We start from the raw sequence: 19,328 nt of genomic DNA, 5'->3' as shown, positions 1-19,328 counted from the left end.
GTGGCCGTACCGCGGATGAATTCGAAGAGATGCTCCTGTTGCTGCGTTCCATTTCGATAAATTTTCAAGATAAAAGTTCCTGGTCGTGGACTCTTGCAACCAACGGGGTCTTCACAGTTAAACGGCTCGCATATCTTATTGATCATCAGATTCTTAACTTACCAATCTCACCGTCTCAACAAACCTTGCGAAACAACCTCGTTCCGAAAAAAGTGGAAATTTTTGTGTGGAGAATGTTGAAGAAAAGAATTCCGGTTCGGGTGGAACTAGATAAAAGGGGTGTGGATCTTCATAGTTCTCGATGCCCCGTTTGTGATGAAGATCTTGAATCGGTTGTTCACTCAATGGTCTCTTGTAAGTTTTCAAAGGATGTGTGGTCTCGGATCCTCAAATGGTGGAATTTTGGTTCGTGCTCAAATATTAACTTCATGGATATGTTCCAAGGTAAATCGCCAAATTCAACGTCTCCTCTTGGTCTAAAAATATGGCAAGCCGTAGAGTGGGTTTGTGGATACTACATTTGGAAGAATCGTAATAGGGTGGTGTTCGAAAACAAAAGTTGGTCTCCGGCGGTCGTCATTAATGAAATTCAAGTCAAAACATTTGAATGGATTTCGAATAAAATCAAAGGCAAAAGTATTGAATGGCATGTGTGGCTCACAATTCCTTCATTGTATTTAGATATTTAGTCGTGTTGGGTGCTTCTCCGCCCCTTTAGTTGTTTGTTTTTTCGTTGTTTCGTTCTTGTTTTCGGCTAGTGCTTAGCCGGGTTCTCTTTGTTTCTTCGTTTTGATTTGTTTATGAAAGTCTCTTCTTGCTCTTCAAAAAAAAAAAAAAAAAAAAAAAAAAAAATTATCATTTTTATGCCTTTCAAGTGTTTTCTTCATTTTGAAGTGATGTTTTTATTCGTACAAATCATATGAACGTTTTTATAATACTCTTCTATGTAGACGGTAGTTTCTCCATGGTAAAACAGATTTATTAATTTCTATATCAATTGTACTCATTTTCACCTTCCACCATTCTGTTGTAATGTTTAAAAAAAAAAAAAAGGGTTTTTATCAAGGGGGATGATTCTCACACACACTTTTTTGATCCTCACACACATATTTTAACCTTTTACTCTTCTAATAATATTCAATTGGTGTGTGAGAATCAAAAAAGTGTGCGTGAGAATCATCTCCTTTTATCAAACACATGGAAATAGGATCCGAATCGGGTTTCTGTGACGGGGCTACTTGAAAACACAAAATCAAAATTCTTGCAAATGAAACCCTAAAAACAAAATACACACACAAAAATGGGGGAAATTAGAAACCATGAAGATAATAATGTTGAAGAAGATAACAATAACAATAACAATCACAATCAAACCCTAATTCACCTCCAAAAGAAACCTAAATTTGCATCATTCATAACTCAATCTCAAATCCAACAAGAATTCTCTCATCACTTGTCCGGCGTTGCCCGTATCAACAACGGCAGCTTCGGCAGCTGCCCAGCTTCCATCATCGCTGCTCAAAAACGTTATCAGCTCCAATTTCTCCAACAACCTGATGATTTCTTCTTTAATCAACTCCCTACACAAATCCTCCGTTCACGAACACTTATTAAAACCCTAATTAACGCGGATGACGTCAGCGAAGTATCAATTGTCGATAATGCTACAACCGCTGCTGCCATTGTTCTTCAGCACGTCGGTTGGGCGTTCGCCGAGGGCCGGTTTCGAAAAGGCGATACGGTGGTTATGCTTCACTGCGCGTTTCAAGCGGTTAAGAAATCGATCGAAGCCTATGTTACCCGCGCTGGTGGTTCGGTAATTGTAGTACATCTTCCTTTTCCTATTAGTTCGAATGAACAAATTGTTAATGAGTTTAGATTAGGGTTAGAAAGGGGGAAAATGAATGGTAGGAAAGTTAGATTAGCTATAATTGATCATATAACGTCGATGCCATCTGTTATTATCCCTGTTCGTGAATTGGTATCGATTTGTAGAGAAGAAGGTGTTAATCAGGTGTTTGTTGATGCTGCTCATGCTGTTGGTAGTGTTCCGGTTGACGTGAAAGAAATCGGGGCGGATTTTTACGTTAGTAATTTGCATAAGTGGTTTTTTTGTCCACCGTCTGTTGCGGTTTTGTACTGTCGGAAATCATCTTTATCGTCAGATTTACATCATCCTGTTGTGTCACATGAGTATGGGAATGGGTTAGCGATTGAGAGTGCGTGGATTGGGACTCGTGATTATAGCTCACAGTTGCTTGTTCCCGAGGTTATAGATTTTGTTAACAGGTTTGAAGGTGGAATTGACGGGATTATGAAAAGGAATCATGATGCGGTTATTGAAATGGGGTCGATGCTGGCTAAGGCTTGGGGTACGAGAATGGGTTCACCACCTGAAATGTGTCCTAGTATGGCTATGGTTGGGTTACCGTCTTGTTTGGAGGTTTTAAGCGATGAAGATGCTTTAAATTTCAGGAATCATTTGAGAGATGAATTTAGTGTCGAAGTTCCTATACATTACCAGCCGTTGAAAGAATCAGAGGTTGGTCCTAGGGATGAGAACGGTGGTTTTATTACAGGGTATGCTAGGATATCTCATCAGGTTTATAACACAGTCGATGATTATATCAAGTTTAGAGATGCTGTTAACAAGCTGTTGCAAGATGGTTTTAATTGCAAGAGGCTGCTTTCTAAAGAGTAATAAAGTGGGTATGTTTTCACCCTTTTCTTGTTATTTCTATTTACAAGACATAAAATTTGTGATATGTTGTGTAGAATGTGTGCTTTGCACCGAGTTGTTTGTATGGAGATGTTAATGTTTTGTACAATGACCATATTCTTTACACAATATCAATCTCAAAGGGCAAGTCTTTTAGCTTTATGTTTGTGCATGAGAATAATGTATCCTGGTTTTATGTGACAATAATGCAGTTTTTTGTTTCTGTCTCTTGTTCTATGACTGCTTATTGATACCATCATTTCTTCATTGATATCCTTCTAAAGCTTAGAAATACGTGAATGTTACCATTCCCATTTGTTATATGCTTATAAGAAGTGCATCATGATATAATATCTTAGGACTTTTTACAATTGCTCTGTTTTTTTGTCCTATTGACACTTGTATTCTACAAGTGTTGGGTTGCTTATTGTTGCTACAATAGTCTCATATAATCGTATTATTTACTTTGCCACATTAGTTAAAACTGTATTTTTAGAACTAAACTAGTACGTGAGGAACCATTTTAACTAAGAGGTTTTGGGTTCAAGCCTTGTTGTGGCATTATTCCGTGAATAAATGAGTGAACACGCAAAAAAATAAAAAAAATAAAAAAATTATAATAATAATAAATAAATACTCCGTACTATATAAGAAATCATCAATGTTATCAACCAAAAAATATTCTAACTATTTGTATATGTAATATTATATTTATTTATCAATTTATCAATGTTATCAACCAAAAAGAATACTAACTACTCCCTCCATTCTGTCACAAGTGTCCACATTTCCATTTTGGATATCTTATTTCAAGTGTCCACTTTGTATTTCTACCAATGAGAAGAGGTTATTATGGAGAGAACCTTTCTGATTGGTGGAAAATGAAGTTAGTGGAATTTCCTAAAACTGTGTTATCAAAGTAAGTGAACACTTGTAATGAGACGGAGGACACTTGTAATGAGACGGAGGCTGTATTTTTCATTTATCATTCTATCATTCTATATAATTAAAAGAGTAATTAAAAGAGTAACTAGAAAAGTATATGTGACATTTTTTAAAAAACTAAGTACGATTCCTAGTCATCCTCACACAATTTTTGGAGTCCTCTCACAATGATCTCACACAGCGTCGCACACAGTGAGCACGCATGCAGTAATACTAATAATTACAACCAACAAAGCACCTAAAACGGAAATAATAATAGTTTTTATAGCATGACTTGTGTGACGAACATGATTGAGAAAATTGGTATCCGAATACCTTAGAAAACATCCCGTATTCAGTGCACGACCTTCGGACCATGGTAGGCACTTGGAAACCGATGCAGTTGCGTTCGTCAAACACGCACTACAAGAGCTCGGACTCAAAGTCCCCCAACAGTTAGCAAGCACATACACAGATTCATTCTTATTACCAGAAACCAACATTTGGTCCTTACCAAAATATTCCTTGTTTCTTAATGCATCTGTTACAGCATTAGACATTGCCGGTGTTACCGTATCTTGAAACGCCGTACTCTTTCTTGTTTCGTTCCCACAAACGTTCGTGTCGTCAGGCCCTGTATACTCCTCAAAAAAATTGTAGTTTTGGAATCGTGTAAAGCAACCGTCTAGATAAATTCGACCCCCGTTGCTGGGAAAACAACGGGGAAGAGCATTACGAGCTTCATTGTAGCATAAGTTACAATCTTTTGTAGATAGATCACCATAGCATTGGGCAAGGCCGAAGTTACTGTCAGGTCCGGTACTGATACTTGCTGTTCCAATACGTGATTTTTGCATTTGGGCGCCAAGTAAATCTGTCATGTTGACAAAATTCTGATTGAATTCGGTTACATTGTTTTGTTCCTTCTGATCACAAGTGATTTTGATGATCTGGGCTCTGGCATGCAATTCTGTTGTGGATACTAGTTGTAGGATTATGATCAAAGTAAAGAAAATCACAGGTTTAAGTGACGATTCCCTCATCATCAACTAGTAAGCAAAGCGAGTTTTATGGGCTAGAGAGGCTGTTTACAATAGGGAATTGCACAGTTAGTTTACTAAAATCGTATTAATATCTTGGGGTATAATATTAAGGGTTAATATTATAAAGATCTTATACAGAGTAAATATTTGAAGTAATATATAATATTTTATTCATAAAGATATTTATCTTATACGGAGTATAATATTAAGGATTAATATTTTTTCCCTAAATAAATAAATATACAATATATTATTTATGAATGATATTTATTTTATATACTCCTATAAAAGAATGCAATTAGTTCGTTCTAGCGATAAAAAGGATGTAATGCAACTCTCTGTTTGAACTTAATCGTTAATTGTCACATTTTATAGTTCCTTATGCTCAATTAATCATTAATAACTTAACTTATGTATTATTAGATGCTTTTATAAAAATGTTCATATATATGCACTAACAATTTTTAACTCTTAATTCATAAATCATATTAATGTAATAATTATAATTATATTAACATATTAATATTTAATATTAATATTATAATGATGTGTCCAAGTTCGAAGGCCCGTGCGTATACAGATGTTTTAATCCTAGTGGAGTTGATAAATTAAGCATGCGATATGCAGTCCTGGAGCAAGATTGACTTGTAGTTTTGTACACTTCTGTAACCTACCAGGGTGTTGGAACGCTGAGATAACTCACTGATAAAGGTGCGAGCATTTGCCAACCAATATTTTAGCCTCGGGTGCATCACCGTTGTTCCTGTAAGCAATGTTGGCTCGAATAGTGGTGTCATTGAACAACACAGGTTCTTGCAATTAGTTTGTTAAGTTGAATAAAGTGGATGGGTGTTGGGTTGCTACATTAGTCCCATATAATCATATTATCTACTTTGCCACATTAGTTAAAACTGTATTTTTAGCACTACGTGAGGAACCATTTTAGGCGAGAAGCCATTTTAACTGAGAAGCCATTTTAACTAAGAGGTTGTGGGTTCTAGCCTTGTTGTGGCATTATTCATGGGTGATTGATTTGTACTCGAAGGCTTATGTTGGGGTTACAGTCTTATGGTTACTTTTTGATTTTGTCGGTCTGTATTGTTTATTTGTTTAGATGGTTTGTCAATGTGTGGTGTTTGGTACAAAATCTACATAGATGGTTTGCTTTCAGATTTTCATACAAAATCTTAAGCTAAAAAGATTTAGGGATATTATTGAATTTACGGAGTAGTTAACTAAATAATATCACATCACAACAATATGTATATGTATATAAGTATAAATAAATGTATAATATTAATACGGAGTCTTAAATTAGAAAAATAAATATTATATTTATTTATTATTGTTAACAACCAAAAAAAATTAGGTAACTATTTTTATTAATCACTCTATATAATTAAAAAGAGTAACTATAAAAGTATACGTAACAATTTGTTTAACAACTAAATAAAATTCTTATAATCATCCTCACAAATTCTTGGACTCAATCTCACAATGAACTAATAATAATAACTACAAGTAATTCCGCTTCTCAAACCATCTTATAGCGAACCCGCATGAGGTAACAAAAACTACAGACCCCACAGCACCTAGAACACAAAGAACAATAGTTTTCCAATTCACTGCAAAACTCACATATAAGAAATCATCAGAGCCACATACATAATAAAGACATTTATGGAGAGGACTTACACTAATTTTGTCATCATTAAGTGAATAGTTTGACTAATTTCGTTACCTTTTTTGTTGATAGCGCGACCTGTGTCAAGAACAGGATTGTGAAAATTGGTATCCGAATACCTTAGAAAACATCCCGTATTTAGTGCACGACCCTCGGACCATGGCAGGCACTTCGAAACCGATGCAGTCGCGTTCGCCAAACACGCACTACAAGAGCTCGGACTCAAAGTCCCCCAACAGTTTGCAAGCACATACACAAATTCATTCACATTCCCATTCCAATTCCCATTACCAGAAACTAACATTTGATCCTTACCAAAATATTCTTTGTTTCTTAATGCATTTGTTACAGCATTAGACATTGCCAGTTTTACTGTATCTTGAAACGCCATACTCTTTCTTGTTTCGTTCCCACAAACGTACGTGTCGTCAGGCCCTGTATACTCCTCGAAAAAATTGTAAGTCTGGAATCGAGTAAAGCAACCGTCTAGATAAATTCGACCCCCGTTACTGGGATAACAATGGGGAACAACTTTACGGGCTTCTGTGTAGCATAAGATACAATCTTCTGTAGATAGATCACCGTAGCATTGGGCAAGGCCGAAGTTACTGTCGGGTCCGGTACCGATACTTGCTGTTCCAATGCTTGAGTTTTGCATTTGGGCGGCAAGTAAGTCTGTCATGTTGACAAAATTCTGGTTGAATTCGGTTACATTGTTTTGTTCCTTCTGATCACAAGTGATTTTGATGATCTGGGCTCTGGCATGCAATTCTGTTGTGGATACTAGTTGTAGGATTATGATCAAACTAACGAAAATCGTAGCTTTTAGTGACGATTCGCTCATCATCATCGATCTAGTAAGCAGCTGCTGTTTACAATGGGAATTAATCCACAGTTAGTATGACACCATGCTCATAAGAAGTACACTACGTGTATTATTTATCATTAGACTTATAATTATATTATTATAGTAAATAGTAAAAGTAAATATAAAGGAAAAAATTACTATAAAGTTGCTGATCAGAGCTAAGTTCATACCTGGCGATCACTTTTCAAATAACGTTGAGGGGATAACAGATTTTTATTTTCTTATTTCCGATAGGTATGTATGATATATAGTTTGTTTATATTTATATTACGGAGTGTTACATTTTGTCTGCAAGGATTGGGTTATAATTGGAAAATTACAATTCCGTACAACAATATTTTTTAGACGTATAATTAATTAATTTAAGGGAAAGTGTTAGTTGCAATGGTTCCCTACATACACGACCAGGATAATATGTTTGAATTTATTTTTGATTCTCAATATTCACCATAAATACACAGACACTTTATTGATTGGAAATCATTTCCTTTTCATGGTCAAGTATTGTACGGAGTACGGAATATTATTTATGTGTTTCCAATATAATAGCCAAAGATAGATCGTATTCACAATCATATAAGTCAATCTTAGTACTTTATGGTTGATATAGTAAAAGTAATGGTTGAAATATCAATCCCCATTTATTTAAGCATATGCGATACGCGCAGTTTGGAGCAAATATTGACTTGCCGTTTGTTACAATTATTTTTCTTTTCTATCTCCATCATAAATTTTGATTTTGATTTTAATTTCAATTTTAACTTTATTAGATTACTAGTTTAGTTTAAGACCCGTGAATTCGCACGATTACGACTACTTTACAACTAATTCATGACTACGGACGACTGCCTGTAGGGGGTTTAGTGCACAAGGGCCCTGCAGAGCCCGGGGACAATCTCTCAAATACACATTAAGATGTTGACCCTCTTTCTTTTCTTTGATGATTCCTCTCAATAAAATTCGCCATTGGTCTATCGAGAGGGAACGAGAAATTCTCAACGAAAAACCCGCCACCTCATGTGCCAAAAAAAAAAGGGTAAAAATGGAGTGATACGTTTTAGGTACCGAAGTAAATGTGTATTTTAGTTACATGTATGTAATGAACTTTAAAGAGATTGACAAAGATAAACACAAATTTTGACATAGTTTTATAGATCATTTTAGTTTATCTTTGTCATTTCAATCGCTATCGCTTTATAGATCCGATATCAACCTAGCCCAGTTGTATGGTTGAACTCTTATTCTTTCATTTGTACTTGTATCAGCATACATTCAAGTAACCGAAATTCGATAATAATAATAATACAAAAGATCATGCATTTGATCACAGGGTCAAATGATGTAAATCACAGACCATGCGTAGATTTGTAGCTGCATTTATAATACATTGTGCAATAGATGTATTGAAATTGACTTGTTAAATTTCAAGACCACAATTTAGAGGTGATTAGGTTGAATGATGAATGAAACTTATTTATTTATCTACAATGTTACCATTTGATGTGTATCTAAAACACGGCAACCAATAGTTCTGGATTGTAAATCTCAAACTGAAAAGGATATCAATCCAAATGTAATAAAAAATTAAAATAGGTAACTAATTTTATTAATCAGTAAATAATTTAAAGAGTAACTAGAAAAGTATACGTGACATTTGTTTAACAATTAAGTAATATTCCTATAGTCATCCTCACACAATTCTTGGACTCCATCTCACAACGAACACGCATGAACTAACATAAACTTGAACGGCATCTCATAACGAACACGCATAAACTAATAAGAAGTAGAAACCCACACACTGCACCACCTATAATGAGACCACGTTTAATTATCTTCTTCACTGCAAAACCCACATATAAGAAATCATTAGATACATAAACACATTTATGAAGGACTTACACTAATTTTGTCATCATTAAGTCGATAGTTTGACTAATTTCGTTACCTTTTTCATTGCGAGCGTGACGAGCAAGATTGAGAAAATTTGTATCCGAATACCTTAGAAAACATCCCGTATTCAGTGCACGACCCTCAGACCATGGTAGGCACTTGGAAACCGATGCAGTTGCGTTCGCCAAACACGCACTACAAGAGCTCGGACTCAAAGTCCCCCAACAGTTAGCAAGCACATACACAGATTCATTCTTATTACCAGAAACCAACATTTGTTCCTTACCAAAATATTCCTTGTTTTTTAATGCATTTGTTACAGCATTAGACATTGCTTGTGTTACCGTATCTTGATACGCCGTACTCTTTATTGTTTCGTTCCCACAAACGTACGTGTCGTCAGGCCCAGTATACTCATCGAAAAAATTGTAATTCTGGAATCGAGTAAAGCAACCTTCTAGATAAATTCGACCCCCGTTGCTAGGAAAACAACGGGGAAGAACATTACTAGCTTCGTTGTAGCATAAGTTACAATCTTTTGTAGATAGATCACCGTAGCATTGGGCAAGGCCGAAGTTACTATCGGGTCCTGTACCGATACTTGCTGTTCCAATATGTGATCTTTGCATTTGGGCGCCAAGTAAATCTGTCATATTGACAAAATTTTGATTAAATTCGCTTACATTGTTTTCTTCCGGCTGATCACAGGTGATTTTGATGATCTCGGCTCTGGCATGCAATTCTGTTGTGGATCCTAGTTGTAGGATTACGATCAAACTAACGAAAATCGCATATTTAAGTGGCGATTCGCTCATCATTATCAATCTAGTAAGCAGCTGCTGTTTACAATGGGAATCTACAGTTAGTATGACACCGTGCTCATAAGAACTACGTACGTGTATTATTTATATTTAGACTTATATTATTATATTATTATTATAGTAAAAGTAAATATAAAGGAGAAAATTACTATACAGTTGCTGATCGGAGCTTAGTTCATACCTGGCGATCACTTTTCAAATAACGTTGAGGGGATAACAGATTTTTATTTTCTTATTTCCGATGGGTATGTATGATATATATATAGTTTGTTTATATTTATATAATACATTTTGTCTGCAAAGATTGGGTTATAATTGGAATATTACAAATCCGTACAACAATTTTTTTAGACGTATAGTTAACTAAATTAAGGGAATATCTTAGTTGCAATTGTTTGCTGCCAACTCCCTACATACACGACCAGGATAATATGTTTGAATTTATTTTTGATTCTCAATATTCACCATACATACAGAGGCACTTTATTGATTGGAAATCATTTCCTTTTCATGGTCAACTAATTATACGGAGTACGGAGTATTATTTTTGTGTTTCCAATATAATAGCCATAGATAGACTAGATTAAAAAAAAAAAAAAAAAGAGACTAGATCGTATTCACAATCATATATCTAAGCATATGCGATACGTAGTCTGGAGCAAAGATTGACTTGCCATTTATTGTTAGACTAGCTATTATTAGTCCATATGCTAGCCCATGTTCTTTCTTGTATTGGGCTTAGCCCATTATCTCTTGTAGGGTTCATGCCTATATATTTATGCTTTGTATGATCATTTAGCAATCAAGAAATAATACGAATCATCTATTAACATGGTATCAGAGCCACCATCTACTTTCTAACCCTTATCATATTTTCATCATAATTATCTTTATCTTCTTTTCCTATTCTTCATCTTCCCTGCCGTTCTACAAATCCCTACTACACAAAAGAACACAAACACGTGACTTCCTCCTTTTTCTAGGGATAGATTTCAATATTAGTTTATTTGATTTTTTTTATGTGGCATGTGGAAGCAATAAAAGAAACTACATCAATTAAATATTGTGTTTGGTGTATTGGAGATCTACAACATCCTTTCTTATCTTTTCACTCCGTAAAATCGAAGACAAATAATTTTTTTTTTCTTTTTTTTTTCTCTACTTTTCAACCTACTTTATCTTTCAACGCAAATAAGTGGTGACATAATCCACTTTCTTGAAGACCATAATAAACGTATACGGTACTAGTTTTTTTTTTCTAATATGGCTGGAAATCAGAATATTGGGCCGCAAATTTCTGGCCTGCTTTCAAGTGGGCTTCTACCAAATAGTTATGGGCCACCTCTGTTTGGGCATACCAGTTTTTCTCCTTACCATGTTGGGCTACATCAACAACCAGTTGGTAATTTACATGTTTTGCCACAACAACAACAAGCTTTTCAGGCTTCCATTTCTACTCAACCCAGCTTGCTTGGGCCTTATCCTCATGGTACTAATGATTCTGGTTGGAATATGGATACTGGTGCGTCCACTCATCTTACCTCTTGTATTAATAATTTGAGTACTGTTTTTAATAATTGCAAATATCCGTCAGTCGCTGTCGGTGACGGGAACACCATTCCCGTCACCAATACCGGCCATAGCTTGTTGCCTAATTCTCACCGACCTCTTCACTTACATAATGTCCTTGTTACACCTAACATAGTTAAAAATCTAATTTCCGTTCGTCAATTTACACGTGATAATCTTGTTTCTGTTGAATTCGATCCTTTTGGTTTTTCTGTGAAGGATTATCTGACGCGCCAGCTTCTTCTCCGATGTGATAGCACCGGAGATTTGTACCCCGTTACACCACACTCTTCCCAACATGCTCTCCTCGCTAGCCCCGTCACCTGGCATCAACGTCTCGGTCATCCTGGACATGACGTTCTTCGTAAACTTGTTTCTAATAAAGATATTGTGTGTAATAAAATTATGTCTCCTTTGTTTTGTCACGCATGTCAGCTTGGCAAATATGTGCGCCTTCCATTTTCTGTTTCTAGTTCTAATGTAACTTCTGCTTTTGATATTATTCATTCTGATTTATGGACTTCTCCTGTTGCTAGTATTAGTGGCTTGAAATATTATATTATCTTTCTTGATCATTTTACTCATTATGTTTGGGTATTTCCATTACGTTATAAATCTGATGCGCTTAAGACATTTGTTCAATTTCGTATCTTTGTAAGAACTCAATTTAACAAAGAAATCAAAGCCTTTCAATGCGACAATGGTGGTGAATTTGATAATACAGCGTTTCATCATCTCTTACAATCTAACGGTATGCAATTCCGATTCTCGTGCCCTCACACTTCTCAGCAAAATGGGAAATCTGAACGAATGCTTCGCACAATTAACAACCTCATTCGCACTCTTCTATTCCAAGCTCATCTTCCACCTATGTACTGGGTTGAAGCTCTTCATATGGCAGCCCATCTTCTCAATATTCTCCCCTCTTCCGCCATAAACCACGACATTCCGCATACTCGCCTCTACAAACAAAAACCTAACTACTCCACTCTTCGCGTCTTTGGTTGTCTCTGCTACCCGCACCTTCACACCACAAACAAACTTGAACCTCGCTCTACTCCATGTATCTTTCTTGGCTACCCGTCGAACCACCGAGGCTACCGTTGTCTCGATCTTACTACCAACAAAATTATCTTATCCCGCCATGTTACATTTGATGAAACCGCCTTTCCATTCGGCTCCATGACTCCCACTCAACCTCCTTCTTACGATTTCCTCGACCCCCCACCTAATATTTTCTCTCGTACCCTTCACCTCTCTGAACCCGTCGTTACTACTCCCACTCACTCGCTCCCGGAGACACAGCCTCCTCCTACTGAGGCTACTACCGCTACTTCGGAGACTCAGCCTCCTCCTGTTGAGGCTACCACCACTCATCCTGTGCCTACTACTACTCTTCCGGAGACACAGCCTCCTCCTACTGAGGCTACCACCACTACCGCATCTCAGTCTACTCACCCTATGATCACCCGCACTCGTACTGGTACCACCAAGCCTGTTCAAAGGCTTAATCTTCATACCTCTGTCATCTCTCCTATTCCTCGCACTTACCCAGATGCACTTCGTGACCCTAATTGGAAACAAGCAATGACTGACGAATTTAATGCTTTAATTAAAAATAGTACTTGGAAACTTGTGCCCCGCCCATCGGACACGAACATAGTTCGCTCCATGTGGCTTTTCAAGCACAAGTTTAATGCAGATGGTAATTTGAACAGGTATAAGGCTCGACTCATTGCTAACGGTTGCAGCCAGCAGGTTGGGGTGGATTGTGATGAGACCTTCAGTCCGGTTGTTAAACCGGGTACTATACGGACTGTTCTTAGCCTGGCTATTTCTCGACACTGGCCTGTTCATCAGCTGGATGTCAAGAACGCCTTTCTTCACGGCCAGATATCTGAGACTGTCTACATGCACCAGCCTCAGGTTTTCGGGACCCTAGATACCCTGATTATGTATGTCTTTTGCAAAAATCTTTATACGGCCTCAAGCAGGCACCCCGGGCTTGGTTTCAGCGATTTGCAGGGTATGCTAAGCGGATTGGTTTTCATAATAGCCGTTGTGATACATCTCTATTTATCTATCGTGAGGGCTCCGAAACTGCTTACCTGCTCCTCTATGTTGATGACATTATCTTGACAGCCTCTTCCACATGTTTACTTCAGCGGATAATCTCCTCTCTTCACAAAGAATTTGCCATGACCGATCTAGGGCCGCTGAACTATTTTTTGGGTATCTCCGCCACTCGCACCACCACTGGGTTATTTTTGTCTCAGAAACAGTACGCCATAGAGATTCTTGAGCGTGCTGATATGGCCACATGTCACCCATGTAGAACCCCGGTCGAACCAGGGGCCAAACTCACTACTCACGGTCCTCCCGTGAAGGACCCGACTTTATATCGTAGTCTCGCAGGCGCATTACAGTATCTGACCTTTACTCGGCCTGACATCACTTATGCTGTTCAGCAGATTTGCCTCTTCATGCACGATCCCCGAGAGCAGCATCTTCACGCTCTCAGGCGGATCTTACGGTATATTCAGGGTACTACAGATCTTGGTTTACAGTTGTACGCATCATCTCCTACCACCTTGGTTGCCTACTCTGACGCTGATTGGGCTGGTTGCCCTACCACCAGACGCTCTACATCTGGTTATTGTGTGTTCCTTGGAAACAACTTGCTATCGTGGTCGTCTAAACGACAACATACTCCTTCTCGCTCTAGTGCTGAGGCCGAGTACCGCGGCGTGGCCAACGCCGTTGTAGAGACATGTTGGATTCGTAATCTTCTTCGTGAGCTGCACTGTCCTCTTACTTCAGCTACTCTCGTCTACTGCGACAACGTCAGCTCTGTATATCTCTCCTCCAATCCGGTTCAACATCAACGAACCAAACACATTGAGATTGACATTCACTTCGTTAGAGACTTGGTTGCTCAGGGACAGGTCCGAGTTCTTCATGTGCCTTCGAGATATCCGTTTGCAGATATTTTCACTAAAGGTCTCCCGTATGCCTTGTTTGATGACTTTCGGTCCAGTTTGAGCGTCCGCAGCACTCCCGCTCCAACTGCGGGGGGATGTTAGACTAGCTATTATTAGTCCATATGCTAGCCCATGTTCTTTCTTGTATTGGGCTTAGCCCATTATCTCTTGTAGGGTTCATGCCTATATATTTATGCTTTGTATGATCATTTAGCAATCAAGAAATAATACGAATCATCTATTAACATTTATTACAATTATTTTTCTTTTCTTTTCTATCTCCATTATAAGTAGTAGAAACCCACACACTCCACCACCTATAATGAGACCACGTTTAATTATCTTCTTCACTGCAAAACCCACATATAAGAACTCATAAGAGCATATACATAAACACATTTATAAAATCATTAAGTCGATAGTTTGACTAATTTCGTTACCTTTTTCATTACGAGCGCGACCAGCAAGATTGAGAAAATTTGTATCCGAATACCTTAGAAAACATCCCGTATTCAGTGCACGACCCTCAAACCATGGTAGGCACTTGGAAACCGATGCAGTTGCGTTCGCCAAACACGAACTACAAGAGCTCGGACTAAGTCCCCCAACAGTTAGCAAGCACATACACAGATTCATTCTTATTACCAGAAACCAACATTTGTTCCTTACCAAAATATTCCTTGTTTTTTAATGCATTTGTTACAGCATTAGACATTGCTTGTGTTACCGTATCTTGAAACGCCGTACTCTTTATTGTTTCGTTCCCACAAACGTACGTGTCGTCAGGCCAGTATACTCGTCGAAAAAATTGTAATTCTGGAATCGAGTAAAGCAACCGTCTAGATAAATTCGACCCCCGTTGCTAGGAAAACAACGCGGAAGTACATTACGTGCTTCTTTGTAGCATAAGTTACAATCTTTTGTAGATAGATCACCGTAGCATTGGGCAAGGCCGAAGTTACTATCGGGTCCCGTACCGATACTTGCTGTTCCAATATGTGATCTTTGCATTTGGGCGCCAAGTAAATCTGTCATATTGACAAAATTTTGATTAAATTCACTTACATTGTTTTCATCCGGCTGATCACATGTGATTTTGATGATCTGGGCTCTGGCATGCAATTCTTTTGTGGATTAGTTGTAGGATTACGATTAAACTAACAAAAATCGAATATTTAAGTGGCGTTTAGCTCATCATCGATCTAGTAAGCAGCCGCTGTTTACCATGAAAATTGCACAGTTAGTTTAATAAAATCATATTAATGGAGTATATATGCTTACAGTGTTGCAAAAAACCCGATTACTCGCCGATTAATCCCAAATTAATCATTTTTAAGAGCAATCCGTTCCGATTTCCAAAAATCCGTTTAATTAAACAGTCAACGTCAATTGATGGGTCAAAATCGAATTTGGTAATCAAAGTTGGTCAAAGTTAAAAATGGTTAACATTTTAACATGAATTTATACTAGAACTTTATAGTTTTTGAGAAAAAATAGATAATTTTAGACAGTTACGTTAGAGTTTATTTTTATATTTATGGTTTTTTTTCTATATTTACACATATAATTTTAAAAATTTAGTATTTAAATGTATACAGTACAATCCGATTAATCCCCGAATTACCGATTAATCCTTTTAAAGTCCCGACCGATTAATCCTTGAATAGCGAATTTTGCAACCTTGTATGTAAATATAAATACAATATAGAATTTGCTAACGATAGAAGTAGGGATTGTCGTTAAGATGCATAAAAAAGTTGTACACGACGGTTACATGTGACTTTAATCATAAGAGATGTTGTTAGCATTTTCTATATAATATAAGGACTATTAAATTTTGTATGACACCATGCTCATAACTCATAAGAACTGCTCCGTATAGTAATTATCTATATCTATCTATAGTCTATACTATATATATATATATATATATATATATATATACACACACATTAAAAGAAAAGAAAAATTGAGTTATTCCTTTTTAACATTATTGAATTTGGACCCTTAGATCAAAAAAATGACCTCCATTGCCCTTACTTGATAACCATTGGATCAACCTATAACCTTATAATTATTTGCATTCTTACAAGACTTCCAATAATACCCTTGATGCAATAAAAATTACCGGAGTATTGCATCTAAACAAGGGTCACACTATTCTAATCCATTTACGCCATTCACCCATTATCATCAACCCTAATCTACAGTGCTTTCTTTCTAATGATGCCTCCTCCTACATTCATCATCTCAAAAATCAAAGGCAATTATCACGATCGAACAAGGTTAGCGGGTTGATTTTCATCACGATCGAACAAGGTTAGGGTTCAATTCACGCTGAACCCTAATTTTTTTCATCTAAGCATTCCTCCCGATCAACTATTATCGTTTGAATCGTCTCCTTTTTTTAATTTATTCAAATCTATTGAAGATTTAGGGTATAAATCAAGGTTTGAGGCGATTGATCTGAAACCGTTTTCCATCATTTCTGTCAGTCAATTCACACTTACTGAATCGTTATTAATTCAACCTGAGTTGCTAATCGGTTGTTACCTTTTTTTCATTTAGTTAATTTGCATAGTGAATCGTTATTACTTCAGCGTGAGTTACTAATCCGTAGTTATCTGTTTTTTTTTCTTTCGATTGAAATTTGCAACTCGATGAGTTAGGGTTCAAACAAGGTTGTTGTTGTGCGTGGATTATCTTCTGTTTAAGGTAATAATAATTTATGTTTCATGATTTTTTGCTTTCTTCAATTTGTGTATTTTGGTTGTTTTTAGTTAATATCGATTGTTTACATGTTTCTTCATACGATTTGCTTTCATCTCAGATTCCTCTCAATTTATTCGTAGAAGCGTTGGTTGAAATTACCAGGTTAGTATTTGTTATAATTCAAAATCATTAAATTATTTCAATCAGAAATTATTAAATGATTTGCTTTCGTCTCCATTGCGTTCTAGGGTTCTACAATCACGATGCAATTTAAGAGGTTTTAATTCAAGGGTTCTATAATCAACCAGTCGCATATATGCTTTTCAATCAATTGGTAAGTTATGTTTGGAGATTATCTGATCATATTAACATTTGGTTGAATACTAATAGAATTTGAAAACTAGAGATGAATAAATTGAGAGGAATCTGAGAGGAAATATGTTTAATTAGTATTTTTTTTGGTGTATGCGACTACAATTTCGGGCTATGGTTTTGTTATTTGGTGAGTTTCTCTTGGTAATTTTCAGAATTTAAAAAAGGATTAGGTATAAATCGGTTACGTTTGTTCGATTACAGACTATAAATTAGGGTTTTTTCATTGCATTATGTTTGTTAGATTACAAACAATAAATTATGGTTTTGTTATAGTATTGTTTCTAAATTGTTGTTATTCGGTTGTATTAGGTGAAGTTGGTGATGTTCATCTGTGAGTTTCATCAGGTGATGTATTTCTATCAATTTTAATTTTGAGGTTTTTGAATGCATACAAGGTGTTCAATGTAATGTCAGTGAGAAAAGTTGACAAGTTGTTATGATGTGTCTGATGGTGAAGCTTTTATTGTGAATCTTCACTTATGATCACATTTATGGTTCCCGTTGGTTAGATTAATAACACCATCTTCACTAAATCGATCAAGAGTCTAATTGTCGAAGTAACTATTAATTTTCTGGCTTATATTTTATATGTTGTTGGCAAGTTTATCCGACTTTGTAAGTCAAATATATCTCATAATGCCAATAAAATATAGTATTTCCTGATTATAACCATGGATTTGGTATTGGTAATTACACTATCTTTCCATCTTTAGTGACTATAATTCTAAATTACTTTTTAAAGCGATTTCATTGGCGCAAGTAATTCAAAAGGTAACATCTTGAAAACATGTATGTTGATTTGAATGCGGCAAACATCCATGAAGAAGTTGAAAGCTACTACTTTTTAGTACTCTTACTCATTGTTGATTCTCCTTTTTGGTTATATGGCCTAAGATTTAGGACCATAGAGTATTCTCACAGCATGCTCCAGCAAGCCCTATGGATATAATAACATGATTTTTTGTTCTATCGCTAACCATTGATGACAAAAGTTAAAGTTTATCTGACTATATAGTATCTATCTTTACTCTTTTATAAATTTATTTGATATCAATTATTATGAGTTAATTTGTTACAGTGATCTTTCAATGTTGTCCTTTATGACAATGGTAATTTAAAATGAGTATTCTAATGTTGTTATTTTTAGTGTACGAAGCTAAAGGAATCATGTGTAAACATTTCTTAAGGATCATTCAATACATCTGAGTCTTTCCGTTTAAATAACTCAACTCCTGAATCGGGTCAGATTGGTTTTGCTTGACATAAACATTATGGTACGGTTAAAGTTTTTTGTAATTTTATTTGTATTAGTAGTGTTTGCAAGATGGTTATCTTATTTTCGAATTACCACTGTAACAATCTGAATTATTTACCTTTGCTCACATTTTATTATTGTTCAAGTGTTGATTTATTACATAATATTATTTTGCTATGTTTTTGTTTTGGCGAAGATGCTTCAAGGATTACCTTCTACTTACAATTTAGAAGACAAGGTATTGTACTTCAATTCTTTGCTCATTTGCTCTAAATCTACTTGTGTGGTTTCAGATCATATATCAAAACAAAGAAAAATCACATTGAAAGAGATGATAATGCATTACGCTTCTTTTGTAGCTGTCAAAATGAAAGGCTGTAACCAACTCAGACAACTTAGCCAATATAGCGTATGTTCTATGTTTTATGTAACGACCCGACTTTTTCGACTTATACTTTTGTGCTCATTACTTTCACGAAACTGC

The 19,328-nt window shown here is 36.2% G+C and overlaps 4 protein-coding genes across 4 annotated transcripts; 1 reads left to right on the top strand and 3 right to left on the bottom strand.

The window, feature by feature from the left end:
- Nucleotides 1-1,259: 1,259 nt before the first annotated feature.
- LOC139872381 (L-cysteine desulfhydrase) lies at nt 1,260-2,915 on the top strand. The gene has a single exon (XM_071860239.1). The coding sequence runs from the start codon at nt 1,301-1,303 to the stop codon at nt 2,699-2,701; it is 1,401 nt and encodes a 466-aa protein (XP_071716340.1). The 5' UTR covers nt 1,260-1,300; the 3' UTR covers nt 2,702-2,915.
- A 922-nt stretch (nt 2,916-3,837) lies between these two features.
- LOC139870017 (cysteine-rich receptor-like protein kinase 2) lies at nt 3,838-4,686 on the bottom strand. Its single transcript, XM_071857870.1, has one exon. It carries the CDS (start codon nt 4,684-4,686, stop codon nt 3,838-3,840), a length of 849 nt encoding a protein of 282 aa, XP_071713971.1.
- Nucleotides 4,687-6,201: 1,515 nt separating this feature from the next.
- Nucleotides 6,202-7,220, bottom strand: LOC139870016 (cysteine-rich receptor-like protein kinase 2). Its single transcript, XM_071857869.1, has 2 exons — nt 6,428-7,220; nt 6,202-6,311 (listed from the first exon to the last, which is right to left on the bottom strand). The coding sequence occupies exons 1-2, from the start codon at nt 7,218-7,220 to the stop codon at nt 6,202-6,204; spliced, it is 903 nt and encodes a 300-aa protein (XP_071713970.1).
- Nucleotides 7,221-8,971: 1,751 nt separating this feature from the next.
- Nucleotides 8,972-9,784, bottom strand: LOC139870015 (cysteine-rich receptor-like protein kinase 2). Its single transcript, XM_071857868.1, has 2 exons — nt 9,187-9,784; nt 8,972-9,081 (listed from the first exon to the last, which is right to left on the bottom strand). The coding sequence occupies exons 1-2, from the start codon at nt 9,782-9,784 to the stop codon at nt 8,972-8,974; spliced, it is 708 nt and encodes a 235-aa protein (XP_071713969.1).
- Between the last annotated feature and the right edge of the window lie 9,544 nt (nt 9,785-19,328).

The sequence above is a fragment of the Rutidosis leptorrhynchoides genome, chromosome 10 (assembly GCF_046630445.1).
Source record: "Rutidosis leptorrhynchoides isolate AG116_Rl617_1_P2 chromosome 10, CSIRO_AGI_Rlap_v1, whole genome shotgun sequence".
Lineage (NCBI taxonomy): Eukaryota > Viridiplantae > Streptophyta > Magnoliopsida > Asterales > Asteraceae > Rutidosis > Rutidosis leptorrhynchoides.
The sequence above is the reverse complement of the archived record's forward strand: the minus strand, read 5'-3'. Positions and strand labels throughout refer to the sequence as shown.

Coding starts and splice junctions, on each gene's coding strand:
- LOC139870015 (XM_071857868.1), bottom strand. CDS start 9,784: ATGACAGATTTACTTGGCGCCCAAATGCAAAGATCACATATTGGAACA. Junction 9,082..9,186: donor TCACGCTCGCAATGAAAAAG/GTAACGAAATTA, acceptor TGGGTTTTGCAG/TGAAGAAGATAATTAAACGT.
- LOC139870017 (XM_071857870.1), bottom strand. CDS start 4,686: ATGAGGGAATCGTCACTTAAACCTGTGATTTTCTTTACTTTGATCATA.
- LOC139870016 (XM_071857869.1), bottom strand. CDS start 7,220: ATGATGATGAGCGAATCGTCACTAAAAGCTACGATTTTCGTTAGTTTG. Junction 6,312..6,427: donor TCGCGCTATCAACAAAAAAG/GTAACGAAATTA, acceptor TGAGTTTTGCAG/TGAATTGGAAAACTATTGTT.
- LOC139872381 (XM_071860239.1), top strand. CDS start 1,301: ATGGGGGAAATTAGAAACCATGAAGATAATAATGTTGAAGAAGATAAC.